We start from the raw sequence: 12665 nt of genomic DNA, 5'->3' as shown, positions 1-12665 counted from the left end.
GACAGAAATACAGATTTACACCCAAGCAAAGTATGTGCTATAAGCCTACACACTAATGGCAACTCTCAGTATTCTTGATGCCTTGGGCAGACACAGAAGTTTCTTCTCTAACCAAAGAATGCAAGCTAAGCTATTTGATCATTAGATGAAATCTACTCTCATGACAGTGGTAAAGCAGCCATAGGAAATATGGGGCAACAAAAAATTGCTTATTGGCAAAAGATAGCGACAAAATATAAATTACTTGTCAGGCTAAATTGGTCATCCTGGTTTGACACAGCATAGCATAGGTTTTTTTTCTGGACCCTTGTCAGTCTGGAGTCAGCAAATGGTTAGATGGATCTAATCCAGCAATTTGTACTCTACCATAGACTAGAGTCCTGGCTAAATGATAGCAAGCAATTTATGCTGTTAAGTTCCCTCTACAAGAAGAGGGAGGAAATTGTTTTTGTTTTGGAATGTTTAACAGCGCTTGCAACACTCTTAAGTCCTATAAGCGCCAGGGCTTTGTAATATTCAACAAAAGTCCTATCAAGAGCCAAGAAATGCCACAAAATCGTCTGATATAGCACAGAACAGCAAGATGGTAGTGATAGATCAGGAGAAAAGGAGGGCCTACCAGTAGCACCCAACCAACTCCCGCAGACTAGTTTCGATAACCAGTTTAAGTACAGTCACTGGATGAAAATTAACCCAAGACCAATCATAAACATACGTATTGTAGTTAATTGTTCCATATTGCTCTAGGAAATTTAACCCACAAACTGTGAACTGTGAGGGCCAATTTCAAGTCGACCTAACGTACGACTGTTGTCAGGATATGACTGTCGGTTCCATCAAGAGATCAGTAACTGCGATGCGACTTGAGTTTCTGGAGAAGCTCAAGTCGCATCGCAGTCACTCTCACAGAAAGCGATGGAAACAGCAGTCATATCCTAACAGTTGCAATGCTTCCTACCCCTTCAGTCATAAGCACCAGGGTACTTGTTAGGTTATGAATGTTTAATGGGTACTGGCTCTTTAGGTCATAAGCGCCAGGGGAAAAAGTAGGTGAATAGTAACACAATTTACTAGAAATAGAAAGACGAAACCTGTGCAAGGCCTCACAAAAGCCCAGACTCCTGGTTGAATTTTTAATTCAGAAAAGTGAGTGGAGCAGGCACTTATGTTGGTAACAACAAGATATGAAGTGAGTAGAAAAGTACCAGAAGACAATAGAGAATAAAAAATTTTTTTTTTTTTTTTTTTTTTTTTTCGCGGCGGTGGTGGGGTTTGAACCTGCGACCTTATTGGTACGACAACTCCGCCTGGCAGGTGAGAGCGTGGCTCTACCGTGTGAGCTATCCACGAACACAAAAATATTCGTTTCAAACCCAAAGTCATTTCTAGATCCCTCTCTCACCCACTTCTTGAGATCGCCGATTCGTTCGCCACCATCGCAAAGTAATTTTGACCAGCAGTTAAGCTTAATAGCCAATATTCTCATCACAAACATATAACATAGAAACGATTGAGACATTGAGTATGCTCCGGTGTATGGGGTGAATTTTTAATTCAGAAAAGTGAGTGGAGCAGGCACTTATGTTGGTAACAACAAGATATGAAGTGAGTAGAAAAGTGCCAGAAGACAATAGAGAATAACTCCAGGCGGAGTTGTCGTACCAATAAGGTCGCAGGTTCAAACCCCACCACCGCCGCGAAAAAAAAAAATTTTTATTCTCTATTGTCTTCTGGCACTTTTCTATAGACTCCTGGTTATAACTCTGTTGGGAGTCTACCAAAGTAATATAGCCAGCAGTCAATTAAATGCAAAGGAAGTTGATTAAGCTGAAAATACAACATACACTAACAGTAAATCCACTTACACTCCTCTTAATATTAAGATACAGAAGGGTATAAATGAGAACACCAATGTAAGTTTCCTCTTCAGCATAAGCATTCTCTATTGCATAATGCAGTCACAAGACAATGTGCATGAAAAGAAAACAAAAATAACTCAAAAATATATTTTATAAATTTAATGACATCAAAACATTTGAAACAGATAAAAAACATGTCAAAGTCCACATCAACTACATGATGGGGAAAATCAACCAAAGTAAAAAAAATAATCCTACTGAAAATTAAAAATGATACAATATCAAACGTGTGGTACTTGCAAAAAATACGGGACTTCTCAAACAAAACCCCTGAACATCCCCCCCCCCCCCCCCCCCCCCACCATAAAAAAAAAATGTTAAGCAGAAAACATGACTACACATCCAAACCACTTTTTAAAATAGAAAGAGCCAAAAAATCCCTGCCTTCATGCAAATAAGGAGAAAAGCAGTTCCATTGCCAGTAAGCTGAATTAAAACTGGGGTGTATCAAAAGCTCAGCTTAAAGTTAAATAAGCAACAAAAAAATGTATGAATTCTAAGTCCAACAGTAAATAGACAATTTATGAAAGATGCGAAACTTTAGGGAATAAAAACTGATTGAAAAAAAAATACTATGCTAAATACCCCCCCCCCCCCCCCCCCCCAAAAAAAAAAAAAAAAAAAAAAAAAAAAACTCTAGAAAACAAAACTGATGGATTAATTAAATTTAAAAGAATAGCCTGGTGTCAACAGCAATTAAAAAAAGGGAACGTAATTCAAAACCCAAAATTTTCGTGCTGATAAATTCACGTGTTGTTGAGGATAGCTAACTCTCAACATGCGCATGTGAGACTTTGGGTGTCGAATAACCTGGTGAAAAGATACACCTGAGTTTCGGGTGTCGAATAGCAATCCATTAAAAAAAAAGACCTGTCAATCCACAGAGAGGGACATAATCACAAGATTTAAGTATGTAGTCAGACAGGTAGGCATTAAATGTATGAAATATGACAAAAATACCCAAAGGAAAACTTAAGCCAACCAAAACTGATTGAATAATTAAATGGTCTGGTGTAAACAGCCATTAAAAAAAACACCATACAGGACACAAAGCATAAGACTCATAAAAACAATGGATATGGAAAAGGGAATAAAAAATTATATAAACACAGTAAATCTAATCTTCATCAGATTCTGGATCCTCTGTAACAGAAGTTGATAGGAGCCAACTATCATACTGTGCCCTGACATCATTACTGACACCAAGACTGTCCAATAAATTGCAAACGTCCGTCTTCTTTTCTTCTTTCACACAAGAAATATCTCCAATCACCTCAGGGACAAAGTCAACCCAACGCTTCCCCTTCTTCAGAATCGAATGTTCACAAAATGGTCCCTCATACACTGACTTAAAGCCAACTTTATCATTGTTAAATTGTAACACCCTGGCATCACTCACTCTGAAGCCCTTTTGAGTCTTTAAAAACGACGCCACTTCTTTTTTATAGTCCTTCACAAACCAATCCTTTCCATACTGAAAAACAGTGCCATGTCTTTTTAAGATGTCAATGTATTCGGATGGCAGCAAAATAAGAGCTTTTTTCCTGATGTCCTGCTCAATACGTCCGAATACCCTGTCAGCTGGCAGATAACTGTGGCCACGAATTGGAAAAAAATATTGAACAGAACTATTTGGAATATGTCGTTTCCTGAATGAGTGCAGCATCGACACCATACTGAAATTTTTGTTTTGTCCAAAACACGAGTCAGAAAATAATCTGACTTTCCTGCCCTGAAAGCTTTCACCGAAACCAGTTAAAGCATGCTCAACTGCGGATGCAATGACATTTGAGTCTTTTTTATTCTGTGTCTCCATCCACGTATAAAGGAAAACATTCCTTAATGGAACAGACTGTCCTCGTCCTTCATGACGCACGACAGCAAAAACATACATATATAGCTGACGTGAATAATACGCCTGTCCAATCGAAGTTTTAGGGAGAACAAGGTTCTCCATTACATCAAAACATAGTGTTAATGAATCGTCAACGTTGTCCATTAAGTCATAAAATTTCCTGGCACGTCGCCTATGAAGCAAAAAAGCGACTGCCTTTGCTCGCTTTTGTGCTTCAGGTAAATCTTGGCGCAACTGAATCCGGAATCGCAGACAATCACTGCATATATCCTTGGCCGGGTGCCCAAAAGCCAGATTGAATCGATGCAAAAATATTGAATAATATAAGGCATAGGAAGCCTGTCGATGATTCTGCTCATTAAAGAGTTGGCGCATCTTGGCAACATTCATGTCACTGGGTAGATACTTCCGTCCAGGAGCTCCACGACGTGCATAATGGCTGGCTCTGCACGTGAATGTTTCAATATGAGAAACGATTAACTCTTTAAACTCAACCATCTCTGGGGTTTGTCTGCTGCCACCGCGACGCTCTTTTCTCGGTGCGCCTTCCTTAAGGAAATTATTTGCAAGACGACTGAGACGATCCTTCTTGACATCTGTAAGGATATAAAAAATAGAGGAAAGATGTTACATTGAGATAAAGGGGTATATGAAGAAAGTATCAAGCAAGAGAAATTATAATGTTATAGATGCCTACACACACAAGCTTCAATCCCCCACAACTTTTCCTTAGACACGAATAATAAAATCAAAATTCAAAACAGAAAAAGCATTTTTAAAATCTAGCTTGTGAGAACAAAAAAAAGTAAACAATAAAAAAAAAGACAATAACAAACGACTAAAACCACAGATAGGTAGTAAACCAATGAACTATGAGATGATGGATTGCGCCACGGGGCTGCAGAAACTTAAGTGAAAATTAAATTAGGTACTCATTTACTGTAAAGACACCCCCCCCCCCCCCAAGCAGCCTCCTTAAGCTGTATGCCAATTGTGAAGGGAATTTTAATTAAGTTAAGGATAAGCTATTGTGTCCCCTCAAATCTTCATGCAATATGGCACACATGCTACCTTCCTTAAATGTGTGTCTATCTTTATACTTTATTATGAAAAAAAATGGCGACTTTTAGAAAAATAAACAATTTTTGACTTCACAATGACCTCTCAAAAGCTTTTTTAATAGCTTTGTCAATGCTCTTTAATCATAGAGCTGTGAGCGCTTATTTCATTCTGACTACAATCTCAACGTTAGTCACAATACGACTGTAGTTTCCATCGCTTTCTGCATAGTGTTGCGGTCTCTGATCGTCGCTCCACGATTTTATTTCTGGTTGTCTCTCCTCGACATCATTTCTTTAATTTATTAGCAAAAGGTGCTGTTTAATTTTTGTCCGCAATTTGTAACAAATTTTTAACAAGTAATCCTAAATTTGTTACCAGTTATTACCTTGAAAACTGTAGCATCATGAAAACATTAAGACTATTACTATTAGCACTTCATTTTTGTTAACAAATCTTTATCTACTACTATTACTATTATGAACATGATTCTTCTTCATATCAGTGGTCCAAACTACACAAGGTGAGATATAAAAATAAATATTCATTCATGCCACGTGGTGTGAATGTCCACTCACAACAGCAATAAAAAAGTATACCCCCCCCCCCCCCCCCCCCCCCCCCCCCCCCCCCCCCATACCATGAAATGATTTTTATGGTATTTTATAGATAGAATGCGCTTGGCCAAGGAGTTCACAACATTGCCATCCGGAAGTATAACGGACCAACACACAAACTCTGTGTAACCATGAACTTTTATAGTCTGGTTAATACAGTTTAGTGAGAACAACTCACAAACGCGGATGGCAAAAACAATAACAAAGGCCCGAGTGACGTCATCTGCATACTATCTATAAACAATGCACTCATCTCGATGGCAGGACTTAGTACTCACCTTCCTACATTACATGGCTTTACTCTATGTTCATTATAAATAATGAAGACGTTACATGTCCTAAGCTCTATTTAATTTTCTTTCTACTTTCACTTTAACTAAGACTAAGTCTAAGTGATCAATACGAAAATAGCGTAATCATTATCATAACATAAATAGTGATGCACTAGGCAATAAATCAGCAAAAAGAATAATTAAAACAGTGGAACAGAAGAAAGAGTGGGCACTAGATCCAAGTTGAGTGAGAACAAAGAAAAATAGGTTAGAGTTGAGTTAGAGTGTTTGATGTTGGATACGGATCAAAGTCAAAGTAAGATAACTGAATGAGAGAGCCTTTGCAATTCGATAATATTATAATAAAAAAGGAAATGACAACTTACTGAGGATGGACATGAAGGATGCTTTGCATACAGGCAATCTCCCGCTTGTTGAGGTGACCACATTGTATTTGATGGTAACATCACGGCCTCTTTTCCTCTCTGTTTCATCGATCCTGGCCCTTGAAGGAGCTGACACGTCCATCAAGGATATCAACATGCTGTTTTGGTCAGCATGGCTGCTCTGGGAGCAAAATGTCTCGAACATTTGGACGAGTGACTCTGGCTTCAGCTGATCTGCACAACACAAAGGAGTTGAAACGTGGTTGCAAGAAACAGTCGGAATGTAGCCTCCATTGGCCCGTCTCATCTTGCCTACTGTCTTGTATGCCCTAGCTGTTTCTTTCCTTTTCCTCCCTCGGTCTGTCCGCTGTGCAGTTTCGTTTATGTTATCAAAAACTTCCATTGTCTCTCAAAATTGAATAGTCGAAGTTAGGAGCGGTTAAAAATGTATGTTAATGGTGTTAGCGGTACGAAGTTGAACGAGTGAATGGTTATCTACGGTCAGGGTTGCCAGATCATTTTTGAGTAAGAGGCCAAACTAGCTACAGCAGGAGGCCAGATTCCTCGACAGGAGGCCAAATACCACCAAACCCTCCTTAGCCTCGCGAAAACTCTTTAGATTTGTTAAACAATTTATTTCCCCCATTTTTGAAGAAGAAAAAAGAAAATTAATTTAAAGGAAGACTCGCTGTACTCACCTTAATCAAAACACCATTTCACCATTGCAATTTGTCACTAGATTCTGTACATTTGTTGATATCGTTGAATTGTTCCTTTTAAACTTAAACAACATCATAGGTCACATTCCTAAGTTGTCATCAGCGCAACGAAAAAATAACGAATAATTGACTTGAGACTCAGAGAAAATGTCACATACAACCGAATTATCACGATGGAAATAAAAGTTCATTCTAGAGGTCTACACACCTGGAGAACTCCTCAACAAAAGTAACCTTTTTACAAATTAAAATGAATTCAACAGGCTCGTTTCAACGAACCAAAATCCATTATTGCGGCCTCTGAATTTTCTTCACTACTACCAGTAAATGTGCTCGATCCCGAAGAACACTCTTCGTTCTGGTTGTACATGGCAGCTGTAAACAAATCAATCACTTCTTTCGTAACTTGGAAATCCACACAACATTGCTTTTTGAAAAATAGATGGGCCTTTACGCGGATAATCGAGTCCAAAGAGTGTACATTGAGCCTATTCCTGGGTTTGGTTTTGGTGACATTCACTACTGAGAATACTCTCTCGATGCTTGCATTGCTGATTGGTGTGATAAGGCAATTCAACGCATAAACTGCGAGTTCCTGGAATCCATTTGCTTTGATCACTCCTTCCCAGAATTTAACAGTGTCTGCTGTTGGCAATCCGTCCTTGAATACTGGCTCATCATTCCAGTCCTTGATGATGATTTTGCGGTATTGCTGCTCGAGCAAGTTTACATCGCCCATTAAATGTTGGAATGGAAGATCCTTAAATTTCACTCTGTCGGTTTGGCTTAAGATGATCTTTGGACTCAAATAGCTCAATCCCGCAAAAATATTCATGGAAGGAGGCAGTCTCTTTTCAACCTGTTGCAAAGCTGCTTCGAGCATGTTGTGACAACGTATTTTTGTGTTTACGATTTTCTGCTTTTCGATGTCAATCTGCTGTTGCTCAACATTTTCTATGTAATCTTCACACGATGTTTCAAATTTACAGCCCAGGTCACTCTCCTCTACAGTTTTTTTACTGCCATCTTCATTGTACAGGCGTCGTTTCAAGCTTTAATAAAACATGTCTATCTCCATCATGAGGGTATGGGGGTCCGCAGAACTTGTCTGAAACATGGCATTTACTCGTTCGAACTCGTGTACCACAGGTGTAACAAATTCAAACAATAATCGATTGATCTTGTCCTGTAGCATTTCTTTTATAAGCCTGGCTTTGAACCGACAGTCACTCTTAGCCTCAATTTCAGCAATGGTGAAATAACCTACAAGTTCATCCCAGTTCACGAGGGTGTTATATAACACCTTCCCCTGACCAGCCATCGTGTCTGCGAAGTTTTGGCGAATGGCGTTGGATGCGATTTGCCGCTTTCTCTTTCATTGTCGATGTTAATGGTGTCAAAGATTTTTGTGAAGGATTCCCTTCGGAGGGAGCTGTGTGAAAACCAATTTGGTATCTCTTTGAGCAAAAAGCCAAGATTTGAAGGCATTCTTTCAAAGGCGTGCTGAACGCATAGAGCCAAAGAGTGACAGATGCACTTTAATTGAACACAGTTAGGCGATTTTCTTTAATCCGTGACCACACACTATTCTGAGACCCTATCATGACATTTGCACCGTCGCTGGCAAAACCAATACAATTTTCCAGTCCCATATCATACATTTCCAGCTCTTCCTCCAGAGCAGTGAAAAGCGTACTTGCGTTTCTTTCGATGACTGGAATGAGTCCAACAAAATCATCTGTAACTCCTCTATTTTCATGCCAAAAAAAAGTTGTGACACATCACAGTTTTTGGCAACTAACGTCCGTTGATTCATCAATCATGAGGACGAATTTTTTCCCTCGAATCGCCTTTTTCAATTCCATTTTTAAGGCAGGAGAAATGACATTATTTATCAAACAGGAACATTTTGTTCGATGAAGGCGCAGCTTGCCTGTGGTGAAGTCTCTCATCTCATTTATCATGTCTGTGAAATGATCCACTGCTCTTATGGCTGTGTGACATGCTGCGAATACTGACAATTTGATGTCCCTCTCCTTTTCGTTTTGGGATGGCCCTCCTTTTTCTCTAGGGGTCTTTATAACATTTAGTTGTGCCTGGTTGTGCGGTATAGCTCTTTTATGCTCATCCGAACCTTCGTGTTTTTGTAAATTGAATTTCTTAGGCAATATTGATCGTTTACAAAATTTGCAATAGGCTTTTTCTTGTCCATCTGGTGACTTACGTATCCAAGGAAACTCCTTCTCCCACTCTGAAGAATATTTTCTTCCACTGTCATAGGAGCGCTTCCATTTAGAGCTCTAATTGAAACACTCAAAACACACAAACAAAAATAATATAAAAGAATATCAGCTTATGATAATTTTCACAATTGCAGCATACAGAACCACTGATTAAGTCACACGCACATGGTGACGTCACAACAAATCAAGAGCAAATTGACTGAGGGCATTCGAATCAATTCTTAACCACATCACAAAATAAAGTCTTAATATCATCCACGAATAATCTAGATTAGATATTCCGCCGAAATAAAACAGTGAAATCCATTTAATATGCAGTGTTGATCGAAATCTAAACTAGATTCTAGATCTATACTTATCTAGATCTACTTCAGCAAAAGACAACACCGATCAACAAAGATTCGGTGGTGACGACAGACTAGAGATTTGATTGGTGGTGGCATCATAACGTCATCGTCATCGTCCAATTTTCGGTCTTGTCTTTGTATAGACCTTGACCTAATACTAACCTTCTTGTTGTCTCGACAGATGCTCATGCCACCCACGCAACCTTGCACCCACGCGATTGCGTAATAGCAGATATTCTATATTTAGAAGCATTAGCAAATGCAATCTCTGGTGATAGCACATGTTGCATTTAGAAATTTAGATTGCCGGTGAGGCTTTCCGGAAGCCAAACAAAATAAGTTTTACCGGTACCAAAGTAAAACGATATAATGGGGAAAGTTAGAGGAGGCCAAAAAGTAAGTCACAGGAGGCCAAGTGGCCAAACCAAATTTTGGGAGGCCAAATGGGTTGGGAAAAGGCCAAATTTCTCAAATTTGGCCACCAGGAGGCCAAACTAGCAACCCTGTCTACGGTCTACGCCAATGGGCGCATCCATGATACCAGTTCCGGGCCAAAAACATAACGAATTACGACTGGTCAATATTAACACCATTCACGGTCTTTGATTGGCTCTGGTTATGTCTCATTTTGGAATAAAACATTGCAGTCCTATATCTCGTTTTGGAAAAAAAGTAGAATTAAATACACGTTTAATTAAAGTTATGTCGCGATTTGGACGGAAATATTTTTGAAAGGGCAAAGCTTTATCACCCATGAAGTGAATCTGAGCCGCTTCTCTCAATCCCTGAAAATGGCGTATGTCGCATTTTGGAAAAAAACTCTTCATATATATATATATATATATATATATATATATATATATATATATATATATATATATATATATCCAAGAGTCCACCAATAATACTTCCTTTATAGACGACTTTAATATTTAAATGACAACGCACATCGTTAAAGAACTGAATAAATATTATAGGTTGGATAGCTGGTACCACAGATATAAGAAAAACTGCCGAAGTTGCAATGTCTGACACGACCTTTACCGCGACAAAAATTAGGTAAGTCACAAATTAATGAAACCGGTATTCTCTACCAACCTATTTAACTTACGGAATATAAATGATCACACACATACACACACACACATACACACACACACACACACACACACACACACTCACATAACGAAGTTTTGTTCTACATATTCCTAGATAACTTATAAACAGAAAATTGCTAGTAGGTGACCCACCACTTAAAACGGCCCTATGAGCATTTATTTAAATGATCAGAAATATGAAATTTTTATTATGTACTTCATGAAACTTTTCATACTCTTCGATAAAAGAATCAAAAACTTGGGCATTTATATAGAGAAATATCCAGTAAACATACTCAAAGCGCTGTACAAGGCGTACCTAGCCAACAGCAACACTTAACATAGAGGATGAGACATGGTGCCTATTAGGCGATATTATGATTTTTTTTTTTTGACAGAGACAATACTGTTACCGGGCAGATATTCATTTTGCACATGAGCACGGTCAGATAATGTGAGTAGAGAACCTTTTCACAGGACTCAAGTCTACGCCGCTCAGAGCCAGACTGGAACCTTGTCATACCTCTATATCCAATGTTGACATATTAGCAAGACTAATAGCGGAACGCTTTTATGGGCTCGATGTAGGATTGTTGTAATGGACACATTTTTACTTTGGTTTGAGAGTATTTCCATTACAACAATGGACCCATAACAATTTGGGTTATCAGACTAGATCAAATAGCCGCACCAAAAAAAAAAAAAAAATGAAATTAAAAAAAAATCTCAAGTGTCATCGTTTTGCCTAATAATAGTTCTTTTTTTTCAGCATCAATATCCATTCTGACATAATAGCGTTTTGAGACGAGGGGTCAAATATTATAGTGGTACGTGATTACCAAGTCTTCACTGCACGAGATCTCAAACAGCACAATATTATGATTGATCTCGGGGGAGAGTATCGTCTAGTGCCGCGCTGAAGACCGGTCTGGACCGCGGTCCGACGGTCTTTTAGCTGTGAACCGAAGACCGGTCCCAGAGGGGAAGACCGGCGCCGGTCCTCACTTCTTATCACCTTTCAACTAGTGCGGGGCGGTCCTTGCAAGGACCACGGTCCTACGGTCTCGCGCCATAGCCTACTACTTCCCCAGCGATTCGTTGCTTCGGTTGCCTATCTTCCACCAATCACCACCCATCCCACTTAATTAATCGCACCCACCCCCCTTTACCATACACTAAACGACACAGACGACCATACAGGCAGACGACCACCAACCTCCACTCCGCAAACCGCCCTTTCGTGTGTGAGATGGGGGGAACAGGAGGCCCACGCCTTGGACGATTCCATTATACGGGGTAAATTTCAAAATTTACTACACCATAATGATCGCAATGACAATGATCTATGGTGAAGGCATGACCCTCTTCTCTAATGGGTTATTGTTTGAAATGTATGTGACTACAAAAGATGTGTGTGTTTGTGTGTGTGTGTGTGTGTGTGTGTGTGTGTCGAACCTAGCAAGTAGCAAATCCGATTTTTTGTTTTCTTTTGTCCATCTCTTGTCACCACTCCTTTCTATCGCAGTGTTGTCATTTAAAATAATACAATAATATTAAAATTTCGTTTGGTGTTTTTACTAATCAAATAATATGAGTTTAATTAGTTTCTTCCTTCCAAAAAACCCAGTTATAACGTCTGAATTTTAAAAAAGTCCAATAGAATATTTGGGGACCCCGATAGCTCAGTTGATAGAGCACTCTCTTTATACGCAAAGGGCCAGAGATCGATCCCGGGTGCAGTCGATTTTTTTCTGAATCCCTGTCTACTCAGCAATGAATGGGTAGCTGAGTTTGTTAGATCTGGCGAAAAGTCACCATCGACCCCTCTTATCACCTCATCCACCCCCTCTTATTATAACTTCATGTCTCTCTCTTACTCTTCAATGCTCGCTGCCCTCTAATGTGTGTGTGTGTGGGGGGGGGGGGGGGGGGGGGGGTAGGAGTTTCGTGTGTGTATCAACGCCACGAACAACTCGATCAACGCCTTGGGCGATGCCATTATCTCCGTTAATGGGGATAAATTTCAAATTTTATTAAATTATCGAAGTAACAATGAAGTACGGTGAGCAAATAAAGAAGGCATCACCCCTCTTCTCTAATTAGGTTACAATTTGAAATGAGTGTGACTACTCCGTGTGTTTTACTCCTGTA

The 12665-nt window shown here is 39.3% G+C and overlaps 1 protein-coding gene and 1 pseudogene across 1 annotated transcript; both read right to left on the bottom strand.

Annotated features, from left to right (window-relative positions):
- Window positions 1–2289: 2289 nt before the first annotated feature.
- Window positions 2290–6602, bottom strand: LOC144961826 (uncharacterized). The gene is made up of 2 exons (XM_078894887.1): window positions 6109–6602; window positions 2290–4370 (listed from the first exon to the last, which is right to left on the bottom strand). Exons 1-2 carry the CDS (start codon window positions 6509–6511, stop codon window positions 3037–3039), a joined length of 1737 nt encoding a protein of 578 aa, XP_078751013.1. The 5' UTR covers window positions 6512–6602; the 3' UTR covers window positions 2290–3036.
- A 481-nt stretch (window positions 6603–7083) lies between these two features.
- LOC144961825 (SCAN domain-containing protein 3-like) lies at window positions 7084–11035 on the bottom strand (annotated as a pseudogene).
- Between the last annotated feature and the right edge of the window lie 1630 nt (window positions 11036–12665).

The sequence above is a fragment of the Berghia stephanieae genome, unplaced genomic scaffold (genome assembly GCF_034508935.2).
Source record: "Berghia stephanieae isolate SIO BIC M18660-M18661 unplaced genomic scaffold, UCSD_Bste_1.3 scaffold428, whole genome shotgun sequence".
Taxonomy (NCBI): domain Eukaryota; kingdom Metazoa; phylum Mollusca; class Gastropoda; order Nudibranchia; family Aeolidiidae; genus Berghia; species Berghia stephanieae.
The sequence above is the reverse complement of the archived record's forward strand: the minus strand, read 5'-3'. Positions and strand labels throughout refer to the sequence as shown.

Coding starts and splice junctions, on each gene's coding strand:
- LOC144961826 (XM_078894887.1), bottom strand. CDS start 6,511: ATGGAAGTTTTTGATAACATAAACGAAACTGCACAGCGGACAGACCGA. Junction 4,371..6,108: donor ATCCTTCATGTCCATCCTCA/GTAAGTTGTCAT, acceptor ATATCCTTACAG/ATGTCAAGAAGGATCGTCTC.